Source organism: Mytilus trossulus, chromosome 12, assembly GCF_036588685.1.
Source record: "Mytilus trossulus isolate FHL-02 chromosome 12, PNRI_Mtr1.1.1.hap1, whole genome shotgun sequence".
Lineage (NCBI taxonomy): Eukaryota > Metazoa > Mollusca > Bivalvia > Mytilida > Mytilidae > Mytilus > Mytilus trossulus.
This window is the reverse complement of record NC_086384.1, coordinates 20,948,113-20,971,619: the sequence shown is the minus strand read 5'-3', so window position 1 is coordinate 20,971,619 and position 23,507 is coordinate 20,948,113. Positions and strand designations below refer to the sequence as shown.

Here is a 23,507-nt window from a genome sequence, read left to right as displayed (position 1 = left end):
TAGCAATTTGACAAACACCAATTTTGATCATTGAGAAGCTTAATTTCCCTTATGAACACAACGTCATTAAAACGTTCAGCTGAGTTATCTCCCTATAGTGTTAGGTACCCCCTTAAACAAAAGGTTAATGGATTCAACAATATGAGATGTAATGCTGCTTTATTGTAGCCTTAGATATAAGCAGACTGTCTTTCGTAAAAAATGAAGTCTTACTTAAATATTCGTTTATAAACGTTAGGTGATAATAATGCTAATATCTCATAAAATAACCATATTTTGTTAAACATCATTACCGTATAAATCGGAATGATATATGTTTTAAATCAATAACATGTACACCATTTATCAATAACTTATAATCATTACATTGTATTTTATGACTAGAATGGCATTCAATTTAGACTTATTACAAACATTAAATGCATGTTGACATCTAACTGCTCCGTGTTCGGTTTTGTTTTCAACTTATACAAAATATCAATTAGTGTTTAACTAGCATGCAATACTGATATGTTCTTTATCAAGGAATTCAATATTAAACAAAGAATACTATATGGCACATTTACAATTATGAGCTGTTTGGCACATCGCTTGCTTTCTACTTATACATGTTATACAAGTTCAAGTCAGTTATCAGTATTTGTTCATCAAAGTTTTATGGAATGAAAATTACTAGGATAGTAAGAGTTACACATCTTTGCCTAGTTCAATTTTGGCATTTGAGCTTCGGCTGAATGCCTTCTCTAAAGCAATGAATGGTCTTTCAAAGAATACAGATATCACAGAGGCTCCAATGATGGTGACCACAAAATATCCAACTATTAGGAAAGCCTGTAAAACAAAAAAAATCAATAACTTTGTTAACCATATAAAATGTAACAAAATAAGAAGCTTGTATGCTGTACTTATATAATATTATACAGTTGTCAATTTCTCAATTACGTAATACAGTTTCTGAATAGGCAACGAATCTAACTTGGTAATTTTGCTAGAAGGCATTCGTGACACTTAATCTAAATATTTATAAAATATGTAATAACAATATCTATCAAAATAAATCAACAAACAATGACCACGTAACTCGAACACGTTTCAGAATGAACATTTCATAATCCGGCAGAGAATTAACTTAAGAGGTGTTATGAATGAAGACACACAATGTCATAGTATGTACCTACTTACAAACTACATAAGTTGAATTATCTTGTGAACAATATGTCGGACTAAGACTTTTTTTCATATCATAACCTGATCTTCATTTGTCATGATAAGTGAAAAATGCAATATGTTCTTACCATATCAAGATCATCTACATATAATAAGCTCTTTCTTGACATAATGTATATGGCTATAACAACTGGGTTCAATAAGTATATCGTATATGATAATTTTGATAGTGGAATGAATCCTCTCCATGATAACATTGTATTGATCAATCCTGAAAAATATACAAAACGTTTTCTTTATAATTTTAGATAGCATCGAGAAATGATACAGATATTACATGGTTATAATGCAAGACATTCCTAGAAACTAAAGAATACTACATTATAAATAGTTTTGAAAAGTTCCTAGATACGAAAGTATACATATCAATACTATATAAAAAAAGAACAGGCGGTATGATTGCCAATGAGACAACTGTCTACAAGAGACCAAAATGACACAGAAATTAACAACTATATGTCACCGTACGGATTCAACAATAAGAAAGACCATATCGCATACTGTGAAAGTACTTTAATTCGTGGGTATCAATTTTCGTGGTTTTAGCAATATTTACATGTTCGTGGGTTTTTAAATTCGTGGATTTAAGTTTTCTTTAAAAAAAGAATTATAGAAAAAAAGGTTACAAATAGTCTGGATTGAAATTGTAAAGTAAACATTGACCGTGTAAATCGTTGTGATAACACTAATTAACCCATGATAAAGTGATCAACGGATTAAAGACCATCAAATGTGTTAATGAGGTCATAAAAATGTCACTTAAGAGAACTGTAACATAAACAAATGCCATAAACGTAAATTGAAGTGTCAATTAATTTTTATCAAAATCAAGCCCAGCATGAAATTATTATTTCCCATATGTACGAAAACAATGAGGATATAAAATGACCACTTTATCATACTTGCATAACAATACCGAAATCTTACTTTTATCGACCAAAATATTTTTTTATGAGAATGAAAAGATCAAAAGTTGTGCAGTTTCGGTTATTAAAGATTAAATGGTTATAATCGTGCATGCGGTTGTAGATCTGTGACTGCCATTAAAGTATTCTCAGATTGTTTGATTTCGTTGGACACTTAAATTCGTGGATAAAGTCATCCACGATAACCACGAAAATTGGTACCCCACGAATAAAAGTACTTTCACAGTACTCAGCTTTATAAAGGCCCGAAATGACAATGTAAATCAATTGTCAAAATACCGTAAGTTTATAGAATTAGCGCAATTTTCGGTAAAAGTTTTTACATCTTATAAGACTTATTAGTCGGTAAGATTTCGCCGATCGATCCCGTGCTAACAAATTTACCCAAAAACTGTTTTTTTACTTTCATTGGTGTCATTAATGTCAAGGGTATATGCGCGTAAATGCTGCATCACTCTCTGTTTTCTGTTTTCTGTTTTCTAGCCAGTGTGATTAAATTTGTCTAGCCTTTGTTGTTTGAAAGGGGGTATGTTTTACAGAAAATGAAAATCATACCATTACTGAGTACCTTATGTCTAAATCTGTATATTTTCAATGAGTAATTTATTTTATGTCTAACAAAGATTATCACTAACATTGAAGAGCAGCGCTATGATGAGAGGTATAATAAAATATTACATAATATCTAAAAGTTTGCGGTATATACTACAATTGTATTACCATATTAATACAAATCAAATAGAGCTTTCAAAATGTAGGGCAATGAAAAACAGGCAATATAACTTGAACGAAGATTTGTCTGGCAATTTATTCGATTTAATAGTTTTTATAGTGGATCACAATGCATTTCCTGAACAAGCAGTTTTCTGTTGAAGGAACTAAGCATTTTGTATTTGTTGAGCCTCATATTTAGAATATCCCCTGCAATTGGCCGTTTCAGAATCAAACGCCTCCTGGGTAATATTTTTGAAAGCGTTCACCATAGCATTTTGATTGGTTTAAAACGTTATAAACAATTCAACCAATGGCGTAACGTTATTTTCACTTTGGGGTACGAACAATAAAATCACCCATGATGCTCTAGATTCTTAAACGGCCAATTACAATGTTATAACTAACCTCCTCTGTAATGATGACATGAATAAATAACCCATGCAATACAGCAGGCCCATGCCAGATGACTAAGTGATTCATAAGCTGCTTGTTCGGGGAACGTCCATGTTGGTGCATTCTCCATATATTTTAGATAGGATACAAATAAGATAAACACTCCTAACAATATGGAAACAATCCAACCAATCACAGCTACCAACTGTCAAAAAAATTTAAAAGACTATATTCAATTTTACACCTGGCACTACTTAAAAATGTAAAATAACTAAGGATAAATGGTATTAAGACAACAAGTCCGTATAATTCAAATAAATGGAAATTAAGGTTATACAGGTCCCGTTACTTCCTTCAGCGACTATCAAAATCAAAACCGTATGATCCGATAGTGCTCAACATGACAAAATCTGAAACCATTCAAATATATATACCTACATGAAAAGACTCAGGTGCTGTTCCAAAAGGCATTTTATAAAACTGTCTGAATAAAATGTTTTGCAATAAAAAAATTGGAAAAAGTTTGTCATGATATTCTGTAAATGGATTCCACTTTTTGTCTAATTTAAGTTTGATATTGAAATCTGATTTGATGTTATAAATATATATCATACCGGTTAAAATCAATGCATTCCTTGTATGGCATCGACCAATTAATTTATTTAGTTATCCAATTTATTTACATTTTTAATCTTGTAATATTCATTATGCCTTCAACTTACTCGTCTATGTCTATTGTTCGTCTACATATCTTACAAATAGATTCGAATAAAAAATAGTGGCATGTGAATTTGAATATGTTTAAAAGAAATACAAACCACATCAAGTTTCGCTCGTCGTTTGATGAACATAACATACGCCAACATAACACCAACACAATATGTCCCTACACGGCACCATGGAGCGGTAAATATATAATTCCAGTAGTTCCCGTGATCTGTTACAGCACTACAAAGTTAGTTAAAACATAATTTGCTTATTGATAAACATTATAATAGTGCAATTTTATATAGGAGTCAAATAGTATTCGAAAAAAGAGCGGGAAAAATGAATAAATCCATCTCCCAGTAAAGTTGTATAATAATTGATGATTGAACATGGTTAATTTCAATGAACTTGGCTCAAGTACTGTTTTGAAGTTGTGTATCCTGCATTTAATAATTAGTAGACTAAAGTCATGAAAAAATCTCTCGTAATTTATTCAAAGCTTTCCTTTTGCATGAACCAAAACACCTGTGTTTATCCTTTACGTAAACTTATTTGATTTTTTTTAAATACGCATCACAAAAAAATGATTATGTTTTATATATCAATCTCTTAGTCCTTTTGTGTATAAACTGTCTAAATCCAAGAATATTTCTGCACTTATAGATCCCGCTATTGTGTTATTGTGATATGTATTTTGTTTATTCATGTCTTTCATACTTGCTTATTTAATTCGGTTCTGTTGTTATACTTTTAAAAGATAACTATGTATAAGAAAAAATTTTAAAAAAATATATCAAAAGATTTAAAAATATAAAGCCTATAATGTATATACCTAAGCAGGTCTCCACCGTATCTATGTTCCTTCACACCAGTCGCAGTTATCCCTCCTGTCATAAGTAGGATCGCTACGACAAAACCTAGCCGATGGGAGCTGTTGTAAAATTGTAAAAAAGATGATTATTTAAAACAGTATGACAAATTGGGGAATTGATAGATTTTTCTTAATTTAAGACAAACTTTATGATAATGAAGATTATCTTTTAAACAAAATTACCATAAAATAAAAAAAGAAGTTGAGAAAGATCGATAACCGTTGAATTCGTCATCAAGCAACGATATCAATGAGGCTTTACGTGATTTATTTTGCGTTATCACCAATTGAATCCGAAATTGTTCAAACTTTAAGAGAAAAAAACCCTAAAGAATTAAAAAATATGCATAAAAAGATGCTGATATTTAAATTGAATATTTTGTTTCTACTGTAGCATAACATGCGCACTATGGGGATAATTTCAAACGTTTGTATCAAGTGTTATGTAAACAACACCAGTTGTAATAATACACTAATACAGTTCAAATCACTATGTGTCTGTATAAAATAATTCTCTCTAAAATATTAGCTAAAACTTACATGAGGAATAATATGATGAGTATAGGTGTTATAATATTTAGTTGCATAACTACAGCATTAAACCAAGACCACGGCATACACTGTAATAACATAAAACGAAACGTTTAATATCATCAATGACATGTTATTATACATGTACCCTTTTTGACTATCATAAGTTAAATGAAAATTACGACAATTATTCAAAAGAAATGGCCGTACACAGGTTGGTAAGATTTATTTTCAAAGGGGAATCTTTATGATCGCACATAAATTGAACATTGTCAACCACTCTTACAAATATGTTTCATTGCTTGTTTCGTCACTGTGCAACGCTTATCTGTACAAAATAAGATTACCAGTCCGGAGAACCTGTATTTACTTTGCTTCGTGTTACTCTGTCTTTAGTTTTACAAGTTGTGTTTTATTTAATGTTGTGTGTTTCTACCTTGTCTCTGTATTGTTTATTTCCCCATGACATTGTCTATTTGTTTTCGTCTTTTTAGTTTGAATATCATTGATGTATCTTTCTTCACTGCAAAGGGACAGTAATATATATGCATGTAATAATATTTATCTTTGGTGATGTTTTTTTTTCTTCTTGTTTTTTAACTGTCATGATTAATAAAATTGAGAATGGAAATGAGGAATGTGACAAAGTGACAACAACCAGATCATAGAGCAGATATAAAACGTAGTTGGAAATGTAGTTTTAAACTAAATTCCAGTTCTTTTCTCTTGATATTTTATGGTTGACACTCAGTCTGTATCGATGCACAAACATACCTGTTGAAAAATCGTGTGTCCATCAACATCAACTAGATTATTAACATACAATAAATGATACCACCAACGTTGTCTGCAACTGTCAGCTAGGCCTATTTGTTTAGGCCATGTTGGACCATCACCGATGTATGCATATAGAAACGCATAACTCATCAGAATTATCATATAGACAGGTGTTAATCTGAAAACAAAGCCGTGTTGATTTTACATGGAGGACAAACGAAACAGTTTTGAATCCATATTAAAATTTGCATAAAGGCGTTTTTTGCCTGATTAAATCAAATATGTTATAAACAAAAATAGAAAAAATATACTGTACCTTCATGAGCGAAATGTTATATAATTGCTCAAAATTCGGATTTGTAGACGGTTTTCTTCCTTTCGACATATATATATATTTCTTTTGGGATAAAAATAATCCGTTTTCAATAGAAAACTTGTGCATGCCTGCTTATCGACCTCACATATATCAATTTTTGTATAATTGTACAAACCATTCATGAAAACAAAAACAAAAACCTTTGAGAAAAAAACAATTCCGTTTCCACATTGAAGTTGAGTTTTTCTATTTTAAACGTTTCTTCCAGGTGTAGATACATTACGTTTGTTTCTGTCTTTTGCAAGAATTCTACTTGCATCAATATATTTTCAGCATGAAAATCTCGCAATCTCCGATTGTTGAAAAGTGATATTTATAATATATGTTGTCCCTACATGATATCCAGTGTGCTATTTAATAGGTCATCAGTTAATATAAGAGTTAAACATTTAAAGGAAATACCTGATATATCTTCGGGCGTAGAAACCAAGGATGCCGGTAACCTTCATTTTTTCATCTCTGACCATTGTTGATAAGAGTTTGCTAGTTACAATAAATCCACTGCAAATACACAGATATGTTATACGCTGAATTTAAGTGCAATAAAGATATTTTGATATATCACAAAAAGAGGTACAAGAAATTTTAAGATAGAATTACGAATACGAATTTTTATCATTGACACAGACATTATTACCAGAATTCCATATCATAAGGGTGAAAATCTTTTTAAAAATCAAATAAAGCGCAAACAAATGTTATTAGTAATACACTTGTTTAAAAATAGCCTGAGCTTACCTTTATAAGCACTGTAATGACGACTGGGATGTCAGCATTTTTTTTAATTTGTGCAATTACTTTTCTTGGCTACGTCAAAGAAAAATTATGCAGAGAGACATCTGCCCACAAACAAACAAGGACATAACAAACACACACATAGCATATGTATAGTAACAGAATATACCACACCATCTACATGATCTGCTTATATAACAAGTCAATTGACAGTAAATTTAGTTTAACTTAATGTTTTCAATTTAAAGGTATTTGCATACTGTACTCACTAAAGTTTCGACTACTTGGCGGTGATACATACAAAATGAAATACCTTAACTCATCAACAATACAGCAATAAAATGATTTGGTTCTTTTACATACTCTTTTATTGGCGTTTGGAAACAAGAAAAATCAGAGATACCAATCTTAAAATGTTGTACACCAGGCGCGTAATCCATCTACATAACAATTATGAAAAAAGTAAAATCACATAAATACTGAACTCCGAGGAAACCTCAAAACAGAAAGTCCCTAATCAAATGACAAAATCAAATTACAATAACTTTAATGAGTGGCGTAGTTCTTTTTTTTTACTTTTTAATTTTGTTTGCTACAATTCTTATATAAAAATATCTACGTTTTCTCACCTGATAACAAGAAACGTGTCTGTAGCAAATACTCCTGAGAAAACAAACTGGAAGGTAAATCTTTTCAATAAGCTTACAGCTGGCATTTGGTTTGCTACAATGTTTAAATGCAAAATATAACAACCAATTCACAAAAAGTAACTCAAATATCAAAGTTCAGCTTTAGTGACGAACATAACTGTAGCATTTAACACAAAGTAAGAAACAATGAATAACTGCTTATGTGAGTTTCAAAATTTGTGAGCGTAAAAGCTATCCTTCATACTCACAAATAACAGAACCATCTGATCCGGCAACTCGAGGCCATATGGCATTATAAAGGTAGGCATTTCCAATACATATCCATAAAGCTGTTAGGAATCGAATACCGTAAAGACATGAAATTTCCTCCGGATCTCTATCAAACGATGCCAATGTCCGCACATTAGAAGTTATTGAAAATGATCCTAATATCCGACGTAAAACACCTGAAAGTACATCAAATTAACATTTAAAAAATATTTGATTATAATTCATCTTTTTACTGTTTCCTTACTGCTTTTTTATTTTTGAGTATGCTGAATTTTGAGATAACATTATTTGTATGTAAGATGCAACTATCAATTTCTCAATTCCGACAGTGACTTTGGTAGGTCTTTCTGAAAAATTACTTGAATAGATCAATTAAAATCGCAATTCCTGCGTTGCATACGACTAAAGCTTACAATTTTCAGGGGTTTCGCAATTCTATTACTTATTTTTAGAAACACGAATTTGTTGTTTTAACTCCTATATTATTCGTTTAAAACAAACAACCTCACCACACTTTTACTACTGAAACCCCAAAATTCCTCTCAAAGAAGAAATGAACGTTTCAGCAAGTAACATTATTCTTTCATGAACATTATTTTAGAAGTTGCTAGTAAACTTGCAAAGCTAGTTTGGCAACAACAGACGAAGCGATGACCATTTTGACCTTGTTTGAAATTCAGAAGCAGCTGGGGGGATCAAGTTAAGGTGCCCCGATGTATTTTTTCAAATTCATTTCAAAGGGTAAACATTCTTGTTCTTTTGATGATGGTGTTTTATGAGCGTTATTTTTACTCAGTATTTAAACTGTTCATTTTAAATACCTCACCTAATTCATCATCTTCAAGATCAGATACATCGTTTTTTTGTTCGTTTTCTTCCAAAGACTTTTTAAAAGAACCATTTTTCAGTTCACCTGGCATCAAATTTAAAGCTGTACCATTTTCACCAAGGAATGAGGGGTTTGTATAAATATTTTTACTGTTCCGTTTCTCTTCCGATTTTCCAGACAAATTTCCATAACATTCATTAAACACTGTTGCTAACACCACGATTCCAACGACAACAACCATGATAGCTCTAAAGTGTCAAAAGATTTATAAAATTTTCAGATAAAGAGGGGAAAAATCACTGTTAATTTTATTTTGTGTATGCACGAATCTGATTTGTATTTACAAATTGATTTTTTTTGGAATTGAAAGAAATTATTTTAAAAAGTAATGCATTACAATAATAAAAATAATAGAAAGTTTATAAAACGGTGCTCATAAAATGCAATTATCTAATTCGAAACGTAAAATAATAAAAATACCGAACCCAAAGGCAATTCAAAAGGAAACAGCCCTTAACAAATAGCAGAATAAAATGCTCAAACACAATAAATGAACGGAAGACAACTGTCATATCCATGACTCGTTACAGACATTTTTGTATCTGTATGTAGAAAATTGTGGATTAAACCTGGTTTTATAGCTAGCTGAATGTCTCACTGTATGAATAATTTGAAGGATTGCGGTTGATAAAAACAATAAATGAACAAAGCTTTATATAATACAAAATAAAAGGATAGAGGGCATAAATCAATGAGTCAGCAACCAAACTAAACGTCGAAAGTAATCTAGCAGTTGACAAACGGTCAGGATTTAAGTTGTTTTTGTCAGACACAATTTCACCTCAATCTTTGGACATAAAAACACGAACACTTACAAATGTCGAACATTATAAGTAAAAGGGATGAATATAGAGAAACGAGGTTCTTCTCCCATACTCCACTTGTTCCAAGATCCAAAAGAAATAACGAAAATACCGTACTACACAGCAAATTAAAACAGGTCAATTAATACTGACAAAATCTAGAGTCTCCAATCGGTGGAACGAATGAAACCCAACTGCCATATACATGTTGTGGTACATACATTTTCAAAAGATCATGGGTTTAATCTGGTTTTATAGCTAACTAAACCTCGAATTGTATAACAGTTGAGTATAACTCCGTTATAAAGACAAAATTGGTTAAGCAACCCGAACAGACATAAATTGATAAATTAACAATAATTGCATTCCAACAACATGAACAACCAAAACTGTGTTAACATACATCACACTCATATACATACAGAACAATTAATTGGTTGATTGGTTGGTTGGTTGATTGGTTGATTGGTTGATTGGTATTTGCTTTACGCCGCATGAGCAACAAATTGCTGTGTTTTGGCAAGAAATGACAAAAATCATTAAGATAAAAAAAACGGCATTAGTAAGCAATTGTTTCGTGCAGTGAAAGGAATCTATAATATGCTATGCTCCTTCGCATTGTAAGCTTTTTTCTGTGTATGTACTGATTTTGTGTCATTTCCCTTGTTTTCTATAGTTATTGTTATATTATAAATTCTTACAATATTGAGATTGCTGGAGTGTCCGTAGAGAAGTCAGGCTTTTCACCACTACAAACAACACTGTCAGGAGTCAAATTAAACATCTGAAGCATGCCTATAACATATTTACATTTATCATATGAATAAAACTTGAAAGTAAGATTGTACCGAATTTATTTTACTTTCAACTTCGCATTCTGATATCGTAATAAACTTAAAAGTATAAAGAAAATTCAGACTGATTTTGACGCGTACAAAAAGTAGTAAGAAAAACTTTCGTTTAAAATGTACATGTACGTGTAGGCTGCGTTTTATGCTGTTTTCCCATGAAATAGTTAATGTTTATAATTTAATTTTCATTATGAAAACTAACTGATTACATATATGATATCCATTCTTTCTGGTCCATTTCAATTAGTTTCATGGTAAATATAATTATAAAGCAAGCTTGTTTCTTTAAATACAAATATATTTTCCACAAATGTGCTCTTTTATATGTAAACATACCTAGTCTAAATAAAACAGGTATATCTTCAGAATGACATTTGGAATCGAGACACATACCCCAAGTTAAAGCTATAGGTACACCAAATGTTTCCTATAATAGTACAGAACAATAATTGACAATATGTATTACGAAAGCAAGAAAGAATCATGTATTCGAAGTTGGTGATTCAATATCTGAAGTTTTACAATTCGATATTTTAAAGTTGAAATTCGATTATTTTGAAATTCAAAATTAGAAACTGAATCGAGAATTTTCAATTTCGGATCTCCAACGAGCCTTTTAGACTTTCATACTTTATATAAATGTACTATTTTCTGCACATTGGTAAAATTATTATTGCTAATTACGAACGTATTGTCGGAACAAATATCTCAGGAAACAAATATACATTAGAATAGAGAATGGAAACGGGTAATGTATAAAACAAAAGACAGCAACCCGACCAAAGAGCAGAAACAGGCCAAGGCCATCAATGGATCTTCAATACAGAGAGAAAATTAGAATCCATTTGCCATTTGTAATATAGTTGAGAATAGGGCTGATTGAAATCGTATATGCAGGATATGACTTAGTAAACTTAGTAAATTGATACAGGACATTAATGCAATAAAGATATTGTTACGTTAAAAAAATGAATTTGAGCTTGATGTTCGTGCTTGTCAATAGAAAAGTCATTAAAATAGTTTTACTTGTATTTATTTGGTTTTCTATTTATGTTTTATGATTAATTTTCAAATTTTATTTTCGTCAAACATTTTGTTGTTCTTGTTGGATTATTCTTTTGTTTTTGTTACGTTAATTATGTAACGAATTAGTGTTATGCTCTTTCGCAAGACTTCTTTCTTCTATTTATGCTTAATTGAGATTAAAAATAATTCTGAATGTAAAGTTTTATGATCATTGGTATGTCAGAATAATGATCTAAATTCATTATAGAACTCACAATATGTCCCATGGTCTGGTTGATAAGTGTTTCCGGCAGTTTGAATGTTGCTCTGCAGTATCTTGTGGCAGGTGCTGATGGCATCTGACTTACTCCTAAACATTCGTCGTATGAACCAATGAAATGCAGGTTGCCGTCTAATGTACCTGTTGGTGGCTTTCCAAAAGCATCAAACACTAAAACAAAATGATAAGGACATAAGTCTTATATGCATTTCTTTAAAAAAAATGTTCCATTATTATGATTATATTAATCCTTTTGTTACATCGGATGACCGTAAGTACATGCCGGTGTCTTGTTGTCACAAATATTTTCACCAACGTAACTTTAGTTTTTGACTGATAACCGAACGCACAATACCATTCCTTATTGCTTGCTATTTAACAATTTCATCAATAAGCATTCATGAAATAAAATTGAGAATGGAAATGGAGAATGTGTCAAAGAAACCACAGCTCGACCATAGAGCAGACAACAGCAGAAGGTCAAATATGTTTTGAGAACATGTTAAATAAATGATATGAATATATTTTGTCGTGAGAAGTATATATGTTGTGTACAAGTTGTAATGTTGTACAAATTACAAATTACAATTTTACTTACTTTTTATGGCTGATTTATGTCCATTCAGTATATTTTCAATAAAGTCAATGAAACCATTATAACATTGTTGCGTTGACGTAAGTGTGGCATCTGCTGGCAGGGAAAGAATGTCGCTTAGACTGAATGATGAAAGTAAAATCTTTCCAATGTCTAGAACTATTTGTGGTGATTTTAACAATGAAGAAACCAAAAATGCTTTAATATGCGGCTGCACAAGTATTCCAGTTAATATATTTCTCATATTTAATTTTTCAACATATCCTTGAACGAAACTTTTCGGATCCCGTACATCCAAGCCAGTCAAATTTACATTGTTCATTTCAGTTATAAGTATTTTCAATCCGTTTGCTAGATCAGTCTTTGTTACCTGTTCTAGTATTTGCATGACTACAGGAATCATATATGTTGCAACTTCCGGTCTCAGGCCAGACTGCATCGACAGTGGTAAGGCTACTTCCGTTGCTATTCTTCGTATCAGACGAACTGTGTCTAACCCAGATAGCAACTCGCTCATGTACATGTCATCATGTGTTTGGTTAAAACTTGACGTATTCACACTGTTAACTTCAGACACCATTATATCGACAGCATTCTGAAATAATTTGCTATCGAGAAAATCAGGAATGTGCTCTAATGCCCAAGGTACAAGATGCTGCCTAATTTCAGGCTTTAGATGCGAAATCGGAACAAGAATAGGCAGAGCTGATAAAAGAATATCTTCAAGTTGACCAAACAACTGCACATTATGAGACAAAAACCACGTGACTACAGACAGCTTTTGTTGTACTGGAAGAATTTTAACTGTTGCAGACACCAGCGCTTTCCATGTTGGTTTGGAAAGCATATCGGGAAGAACATCCTGTAGAACAAGGTTTTGTAGAAAATTAAGAATAAAGCTACTGGTATAATTAACTCTTTCTAATTTCGCTATATCAGCTTTATTCATTTCCTCTATTATTTCTTGTGCTAGTTTCCCTCCGTTCTGTTTAAGTAAATCTGTTAGTTCATTGATTAACTGCGGGATGATACTTGCCGACACGGATGGTTGCATACCAACGCTGGCAGACAAAGGAACAGCAAATTCAGACGCAATCTTACTAATTATATCCCACCAGTCAATCTGGCTAAAAACGCCATTTATGAACTCGTATTCGTTCGAAATGTTTAACCCAGTTACATTGGCTTGATTAATTTTCGTCACGAAATAATGGAAACTGTTCTTGAACATTTCACTCTGTAAGAATTTTGGAATAGTACCAAGACCCCATGCAAGTAAGACAGGTAAAATTTCATCTCGAATTGTCGGGGGTTCACTTAGGAAAGGGACTGCTGATAGAAGGAGCCGTTCCAATTTCGGAAACATCGCTGAATGATTTGTTATATAATGAAATAATAGTAACTGTTTAGCGTTGCGAGTTGTTGTATTGTTGTGAAGGAATGCTATCAAAGGCAGTTCAAGGGTTAAAGTAGTATTGGACGCAACCTGAGTCGGCGTAACTGCCGTTGAACCTGCATCAAACTTATTTAATTCCCTTATTAAGCCCGGTAGTAATGAAGGCAGATAAGTCTTAATCATAACCTCTCCCTCTTGAAGAATTGCTGGTATGACAGCCTTTACAATGTTCTTATCGACTCCATATTTTATCAGCCAAGGTTGGACAATTTTTACTCCTATTTTACCTATTATAGAAAACCAGTCCATTTGTGCAAATATTCCATTCATTATTGTAAATTCGTTTGTCATATTCAAAATAGTTAGATTCGCCTTGTTCATTTCTCCAACAATAATATGCAAACTGTCCTTAAATGTTTGATTCTGCAATAAAAATGGTAGTTCATCTAAAGTCCATTCTATAAGATTGGTTAATATATCTGGTTCAAACGTTGGTTCCTCATGAAATAGTTCATAACCGGCAATAAAAACATTTTCAAGTTTATCGAATAATGGTGGATTTTCTATAAAACTTATTAAAAAACCAGCCTTTTGCTCTATGGTCAAGTTACTTAGTATACCAGCAATGTCGACACCAGCTAGACTTAACTGACTCTTGCAGGGGTTGACACTTAACATACATAGAATTGTAACTATCGGCAAAATAGACTTCATTGTCAAATATCCAATTCTTCAACAGTCGCCTGAAAAATAAAAATTCTTATAAATATATAAATAACATCAATCATTTGAATTATTTTACTTAGCCATTTTGCTCGTTGTCCAAAGCTATTTCAGACATTCGAATATTCGATAAGTTTGAAAGCGCTAGCCATTGTAAAATTCCAGCGATGCGATGGATATAGAACAAATTAAATCAATAAAAAAGGGAAATCAAAACTAAATATAAACGAATAAATAAGTATATAAACAAATGAATAAATAGATATATAAATAAATAAATATGTAACTGATTAGAAACCTTTAGAAATTAGTTAATTAAAGAATTATTTCTCAACACATCTTAAAATAAATGTTAACGATCCGATTAACCGATCTGTAATGTGTGCACGTTGACAACATTCTTACAGTTTCGAAGAATATTTTCAAGGCTATGCACTGAACGCACAACTACATCTTATGGTGGTCTGTATAAGTTACTTAAGATAATTTATTTTGATAAATAGCTTTATCAATAGGTTCAAGGTAAGGATATGCATTTGTATCGACCTTGAATTATCAAATAGACCCCTTTGAAGTAGACCTTGACTATAAAAAAAAATAGACTTCTATGAAGTGGGGTCCTTTATGAAATAGAAATACAACATTCAAGTATAAACTAGATAGAAAATAATCATATATCAGCTTGAGATTTACAAATATATATATTGATAAAAAATAAACGCAAAGTAAATGTTTATATTAATAGTAGCAGTCTTTTTTTCTGTTGTCTGCTCTTTGGTCGGGTTGTTGTCTCTTTGACACATTCCCTGTTTCTATTCTCAATGTTTTATTCGTCATTTTTTCAAGGACTTGTAAGTTAGTATTGTCATCAACGAAAATTCACAAACAGCTTTTATGGATTTTCCTACTTTTCTCTTGAATAATTTTCTGATAAATTTTGATCATCTTTCGCACCATTATCATGGTGTTCTGTTAACCCAGATAAGTTTTTAAACTTGCCAGCATCAATCGACTCTTCAACTTATTCAACAACTAGCATTTTTCCCATTGTATCAAGACTGTGCCCTTATCATGAATGTAATATTAGCCAATGAACGTTTCAAACTGTAATTCATCGATCAATTCAGTTCTCCGATATTTTTATTATAAATACAGATAGAATATTAACAAATCTTAGTATTCCGGGATTACCATCTCTTTATATTTTTTTTGTTGATTTTTTTCTTATGAATAAACTCATCATAGATACAAGGACTAAACTTAGTATATACGCCGGACGATCGTTTCGTCTACAAAAGACTCATCAGTGACGCTCGAATCCCCAAAAAAAAAGACTTTACTGTGACCTGAAGCCAGATACAAACACCATCATTTGCAAAGCCTTTAACATGTGGCGATTCAAAATGATAACAATCAATAAAAAATTAAAAGATAAATAATGGTTTGATTAATTTGTGTCTAGCGTCCAGTGGCAAATATAATATACCTATTTGTTTATGTTTTTTTTATCGTGTTTTTGTACTACAAATCGTCGCGCCAGTTAATTTAAAAGTGCAAGTTAACAATGTAAGTATATGTCGAAAGAAAAACTTTTGAATAAGAACAGTTGAATTAAGATGAATCCGGCTACGAGGTTCGGTCGAGTAACTTTGTATTTATTTCTTAGCACGGTCAAAGGCGCTTTTTTGGAACAGATACAATTTTATTTAGATAAACACTATTCTAAAGAATTTAACATGCCCATTCATTTAACATGTTAAACATTAAGATTGTATTTGTTTTTTCAGTTAACTTTCAGATACCGGGATAAACCATGTACATTATAACAATCCCACTTAATTCTGTATGTGCTTACAACAAGACATGGCCATACAGTCCCGCGGTGTCCTTGATTAATTTTTTTCATTAAATGCAATTCCCTAAGATGACGGCCTGTATTTATCTCAATGTTGAAGGCGGAAAAGTGACCGTTTAATGTTAATCCCCTTAATCTCTTTATCTTTGTTGGAATGCTGATCAATTTATAATCATACCACACCTCCTAACTTGTTTACGAGGATACTGATCTAAAAACGTTAGGCTTTCGATACTTTTTTATCAAAGCAAAATGACCATTGAATACAATGTTAGGATTGTTTGTAGACTAACATATTTTACAATCTGTAGAAATCCCACATTGAGACATGGTTAATTATCAAGGTTTTTACCGGAAGTACTTGTAAGTTATCTTACTATGATTTCATAGTAAGATATCTGGATTTATCGCTAAAACTTGTTACAACGACTCATATATCATTCATAAAAGTCGTGGTTTGGGTGCAGTGGATTTACATACTTAATCTAAATCTTAAAAGACGTCCTCGCTTCATATCGTAATTTGATTATGTATCAATTCATAAACGATTCCTTTTTCGTTTTTTTCTCTTTTATTATTATGTGTTGATTGAAGCATAACACTAGGAATCTTTCAAGAAATTGACAACGATAGACTGAAGTGAGAATAAAGACTATGAATTATCTATTTATGGTTGCTTATTTTTTTAATTTAAGATCGAGATAATGAAATAAACAGACATATACATGTATGTTAGAAGCGCAAACATTAAGTAATGGTTTCAAGAGACGTTGTTACAAGGTTCACCAAAAGAAATATGAAAATTGAAAAAAATAGTCTTTATATGATAGAAAGTGTAAGAAATGTAACATTAATTACTTTTTGTCATTTGAGATGTGCACTTTTGGTTGAATTTTGTTAATTTGCATAAAACCCACTATCTTTTGCTGTTGAAACAAACAAAAAACTTACCCTTCAAATCTTTACTAAGCAACTTTTACTATTTTTCCTTTTTCTCTCCTAATATTTAACAATCGATAATTCTCCGTTTCATAAAAAGTTATAATTAAAGATCGATGAAAAAAATAAGTTTAAGGGGATGCAGATGAGCATTATACAAGATATGTCGCCTTAAACAAACATCTTCAGGTCATCATATTATTAAGTCCACAATTAACATGCATTAACACCGTGCGACTAGTTCTGAGTCCCTGAATCCAACCACATTGTCAATAAATAGCAGACAACAACAATAATCACCCAAATGACAGAAAACCTTGAGAAATTATCTTTAAGATTTGTCTTGCCCAAACATGTTTGGTAACATATAACTTATTCAAATATTTTTGGTCTCAGTAATTGAATGCAAATCTAAGTCGTGTATCTCAGAAAGAGACTTGCCATAGAATACATTCTCAGTCATAAAATGTAACTATATATGTCTAACATTAGCCATTATGACAAAAGTGTGTCAGAAATCATATCTGATATTCTTCCTCAGTCATAATAAACTTCCATCATTACCGAACTGAACAAAGATATAACACGACGGGTGCCATATACGGTGCAGGAAATGCTTACTCTTCCGGAGCACCTGATTTCACTCCCGGTTTTTAGTGGCGGCAGTGTTGTTTCTTATTTATTATTCAAACTGCTGATGTAAATGTCCCTTGGTTTTGTGAGTCTTTATTTACTCCTTGGTTTTTATTTTTATTGTCTTACATTTTCGTAAACAGCTACACCACCGAGGCATTAAGTGATTAAGGGTATAACAAATCTGATGTTGTATATCCGACATTAAACTTGTCAGCTTGACTCTGAGTTCTTAAGCATACACAGATTTATTGGTTATACGGATTTCTTTTATTTTGTGTGGTTTATCCAATAGTTTGAAAAAGAAAACGATAGTTCTGTTTAACTTCACCTTAATACGATGAAAATTTATTTCAACAATTCGTGACCTACTTTTTTTCTATCAATGATAAAACTAAAACGTATCACATATACAACGCACTTAAATATACCTAAACGGTTCAAAAAGTGATATCTAGAAAAACTATATTATTTCAAACAGAAACGAATCGTAACCTCTTTTTTTAACATGAAATAAATACAGACTTCCAATACTGAGACATTAACAAACGCAACAAGGTAGTTAAATAGTATGTACTTGTTTTTTCAACATAAGTTACTATATGTTCACTGGTTTTTTTTCCAACACTAGTTACTATGTTCACTTTCTCAGTAAGCGATGTCAAGAGAAACAACAAGTTATCGGGTAACATTATTGGGTGCCCGGGACGGCTAACAACATTGCGTCATCAATGACTTCTGTTTGCAATAAACTCTGAAACTTACTAGTGTAAAAAAAAATTATAAACAAAATTAATAACCCAAAACTTTATATGTGCATATTGAATATTCCCGTCCTGTGTTGTTTTTTATTGCGGTTACTTTATATTATCCTGCAATCAGCCGACTATTGTACGAATACCAGGTATTTAAACATGTACAAGAGACTACATGTATCCTATTACCCGCTTCCATGTTTAGTAAGCGGTAGTATGGATATGTGTTTCTGTCCATGGTGGGGTCCTCTTCGCGGTCCGCGTTTCAACTAATGTCGATTTCTTAGAAGAATCAGATGCAATGATACAACTAACGCCCAAGTACCCGGTATAAATTGCAGAATAAAAGCAATATATGTACATTGTGTGAAATATAAAACGTAATTGTACTAGCAACGAAACAGGAGAAAGGTCAGCGAGCCGTGGTCTTTTGTCCTGTTTCTAAAGCTCGCAGAAAAACATTTCATTTACTAATATTCCGACAATGAAAATATTTTGTATACATTTGTACATGTATTTCCATGAACTTTGTCAAAATACTAAACAAATATAATGATACAAAAAATAAAATACATTTCCCAGTTATCAATACAAATAGTCATTCATAATGAAAAAAAAAATACTTTACTCGTACCTATATATATATACATGTATAAACAATACTTATCTACTTGTAATAGTATTCCTTGATAGTATTTATAGGGAAAATTATTAACAATTGTTTGAAGGTTACCTGCAGTGCGTTTGCATGGAAGGAATAATACGACCTATTTTATAACATCAAAGTGATTGCGAAAGGAAATCGATTATGTCACCAATATGACAAAACCGAACCATTCTTAAATATCCAAATCAACCCATTGATACTTGAACGAATTCGTTGAAAAACAATTACGATAGATAACCGAAAAAGTGTGGCGAGATAACAACTAAACCACCTTTTACGGTGTGTTGTAGACGGAAAAGGCATCTTACTAACAGTATGAATTGATCTGATTTGGATTTTAATGATTTACAATGATACAAGAAAAGTTGCAAAACTACACTACATACCTAGATATCTTGTCGTACAAACTACTCCCGTGTGTTTATTTCGTGACCTGAATATAAGAGGGACTTTGTGTTGAACAAAGATTAAGAGTTTGGTTCACAGTGCAAGTGTTTTGTTTGGACTTATAAATCACCTGATTTTCTTTTTAAAAAATGTTTTGACGGACTTGCTTTTTCATATATTGAAAACATAACTTATCATTTTGATTTCTTTGCTTTTTATCAATATGTGTTTATCTTAGAGAGAAAACTAAATTATAAATGGGTTACTAATGCACGAAAGTCAATGTACTTCTATATCTACCCGAATCTGACGTTAGTGTGTCAATATTTGGTAGTGATAACGAACGTAAAAGGTTTAATTATGTTATCAGGACTTATACTGATAGTGCTTTATTAAGTGGGTGGCCGAAATTATCTGTTTACGTCGTGTTCTCACTTCATATTCTTTTTACATAGAATTATCCATTGCAGGTGGAAATTATGATATCAAGATGTTTTTGGGGTTGTTTTTTTTTAGGGGGGTGGAGTGTTTTTTGTTTGTTAGGTTGGTTGTGTTTTGTTGTTGTTGGGGTTTTTTTTTTGGGGGGGGGGTGGGGGGGGGGGTGATTATAATTGATACCCATACAATGTATCATGCTTATTGATGATATTTGGACATAAACAAGTATCGAATGCTACGCTATTTAGATCTGGTTCTTAGATGAGAGTTTTTTTTTCGTCCTGAATATGCATGAAATATTTGCCACTGGACGTTAAGCAACCAACAATCAATAAATGAGAGTTTCAATATACAATGCGACATTCTTCAATTTGTTAAGCCATTTTTTACCTTCTTATAAATATCTATTTTTTGGCTTTTCTTTATATATATATATATATATATGGTGTGAACAAATTGTTATATTTTTTTGTACAAATTATCAGATAAATACAATAACTTTAATGGTAATCATGCGAAAATTGTTAAGAATTTAAAATAATTGTAAAAGCATAAAAAGGTGATAATAGCAACTGTCTAAAAAAGCTATGCAAATTTAAAACAAAAGTGTCTAAAATTAAGTTGAAAGAAGCTGTGACGGTGAGAACTATGTCTATTTCTACGTCTTATCAATCATATGCCTACGGGACTTTAATCGAAGTTTTCAAATATGTGAATTTGATTTTTTCTTTCGAATGACGTAAACAATGATAGAATATAATTTATCACTTTAAAAAGGTCATAATATCAAAACAACCTAAGAAACAAAGAAGGTCGATGTTGCATTTTTTTTTATATAAAAATCGAATAACCGGCAGCACATCGTCAAAATAAGTCTTCTACAAAGGCTTAACCACAGGACACAAATCATGTCCAAAACATGATTGTGGATTTTTTTTTATATTGAGATATGATAATTTACATCACTGTCCAATCCAGTTAAAAGTGTATATGCAATGTACTTTGAAATAATAATCAATAAGCGGTCATTCGATTGATAAATGCACTGTGTAGTTTATTTCTTTGATCTGATGTATAAAAGTGTAATGTGGATGATTATACTTTTGATTTTTCCCATATATGTCTTTCTTAAATGTGCACTTTTCAAAAAAATGTGCAGAATTTATCTTTGTTTCAAACGAAGAAATACTTGGCATGAGTAAATTTGTATCCTGTCCAGTAATATACATGTTTAACCCAGCCACATTCTGTATGTATGTGCCTGTCCCAAGTCAGGAGCCTGTATTTCAGTGGTTGTCGTTTGTTTATGTGTTACATATTTCTTTTTCGTTCATTTTTTGTACACAAATAAAACCATTAGTTTTCTCGTTTGATATTTTTTACATTGTCATTTCGGAGCCTTTTATAGATGACTCTGCGGTATTGGCTTTGCTCATTGTTGAAGGCCGAACGGTGACCTATAGTTGTTAATTTCTGTGTCATTTTGTTCTTTTGTGGAGAGTTGTCTTATTGGCAATCATACCACATCTTCTTTTTTTATATAGACAAAATTTCATTTAAGATTTCATTGCATACAAACAAAAATAACCATCACTGGAAGTTCACCACTTACATTTTCATCGCTTTTTTTAACCATGTAATTTAAAGTTTCCAATATATTCTATAGAAACATAATATTTAATAATATATGGGGCTTATAAACCCCCTAGATATATGTTTATCACACAGTTTGTTTTACTGCAATGAAATGTATGATTAATTCCCCACTACTGTCAAATTCAAGGAAATATTTTTCTCGATCCTTCTTCGTATACAACCGGATGTGACGTGCTATGATTTGGTGGTATTACACCTAAACAGTATACACTATACACTTAGTATTTTTAAAGGAAATAGGAACATGTATGCACGATGATTTTTTTGCCAATTCTAAAAAAGAAATTTCTTGCAGAAAATAATACAAAAATATTAAGATACAAGTCTAAAATGAGGGGGCCACCAGAAAGAATTATTTCGTTTACTGATTCGTCCCACAAATGGTTCCTCTACATCTGATACCTGTATGCACGAATCAGTAAACGAATGTACGAGTGTTAAGAATCAGTAAACGAAATAATTCTTTCTGGTGGCCCCCTCATTTTAGACTTGTATTTTAATATTTGAAATTTGTATTATTTTCTGCAAGAAATTTCTTTCTTAATAGTTATCAAAAGTACCAGGATTATAATTTTATACGCCAGACGCGCGTTTCATCTACATAAGACTCATCGGTGACGCTCAGATCAAAATAGTTAAAAAGCCAAAACAAATACAAAGTTGAGGAGCATTGAGGACCCAAAATTCCAAAAAGTTGTGCCAAATACGGCTAAGGTAATCTACTCCGGGGGTAAGAAAATCCTTAGTTTTTCGAAAAATTCAAAATTTTGTAAACAGAAATTTTTTAAAAATGACCATAAAATTGGCAAAAAAATCATCGTGCATACAGGTGCCTTTGTATAAATATATTGTGTGTGTTCAATCTATGACATGACACCAATGCAAAGGGTGATCTTTAGACGTGAATGGTTTAGCATAAACAGAAGTTTGCATACAACTCAATAAACACTTTACACCTCATATGTCATGGAATTTTATGTTATACACGGTAGCTTATTTTGTGGTGTTTTTTTTATCAATTTTGCGCAGTACCATTTTTAGTTTTTGTGGTAATAAGCATTCGTATAAGTTTCATACAATTTGGTTTAGGCAAACAAAAGTTAGAGAACAGAAACCAATCTTTGGATGTACATACTTACAGAGGAAAAAAGGTAAAACTAATACGGTGGGGGCATAGCAATAGAAGTATGACGACAGAAATAAAAAGTTTATATACACTAGATTCATTAAGGTGCTTATAACTCTGTAACATTTTTGAGTTAATGCTGTGAATTTAAATTTGAGGCATTCTAAGTAGAAGTTTGTACAAATATAATTGTTAATTGTAACACTGAGGAGGCTGTGATATGAACTGTCGTTGGGTCAATGTTTTTTTCTGCTGTCAGTTTGATCCACGTGACTGTGAGCATGATGGACGAGTGAAGGTCCTTAAATCCGCATTAGAATGTGATAAAGTT

At 31.7% G+C, this 23,507-nt stretch overlaps 1 protein-coding gene across 2 annotated transcripts; it reads right to left on the bottom strand.

The window, feature by feature from the left end:
- Nucleotides 1-117: 117 nt before the first annotated feature.
- Nucleotides 118-19,998, bottom strand: LOC134693218 (uncharacterized). Of its 2 annotated transcripts, none has more exons than XM_063553958.1 (16): nucleotides 19,956-19,998; nucleotides 12,605-14,740; nucleotides 12,002-12,177; nucleotides 11,058-11,148; nucleotides 10,572-10,665; nucleotides 9,005-9,255; nucleotides 8,157-8,354; nucleotides 7,888-7,981; nucleotides 6,926-7,024; nucleotides 6,145-6,325; nucleotides 5,380-5,459; nucleotides 4,801-4,899; nucleotides 4,079-4,208; nucleotides 3,273-3,465; nucleotides 1,296-1,438; nucleotides 118-831 (listed from the first exon to the last, which is right to left on the bottom strand). In XM_063553958.1, the coding sequence occupies exons 2-16, from the start codon at nucleotides 14,709-14,711 to the stop codon at nucleotides 688-690; spliced, it is 4,080 nt and encodes a 1,359-aa protein (XP_063410028.1). In that variant the 5' UTR covers nucleotides 14,712-14,740; nucleotides 19,956-19,998; the 3' UTR covers nucleotides 118-687. The 2 variants fall into 2 exon arrangements, with proteins under 2 accessions (XP_063410028.1, XP_063410027.1); XM_063553957.1 differs by lacking the exon at nucleotides 19,956-19,998 and adding an exon at nucleotides 15,019-15,166.
- Between the last annotated feature and the right edge of the window lie 3,509 nt (nucleotides 19,999-23,507).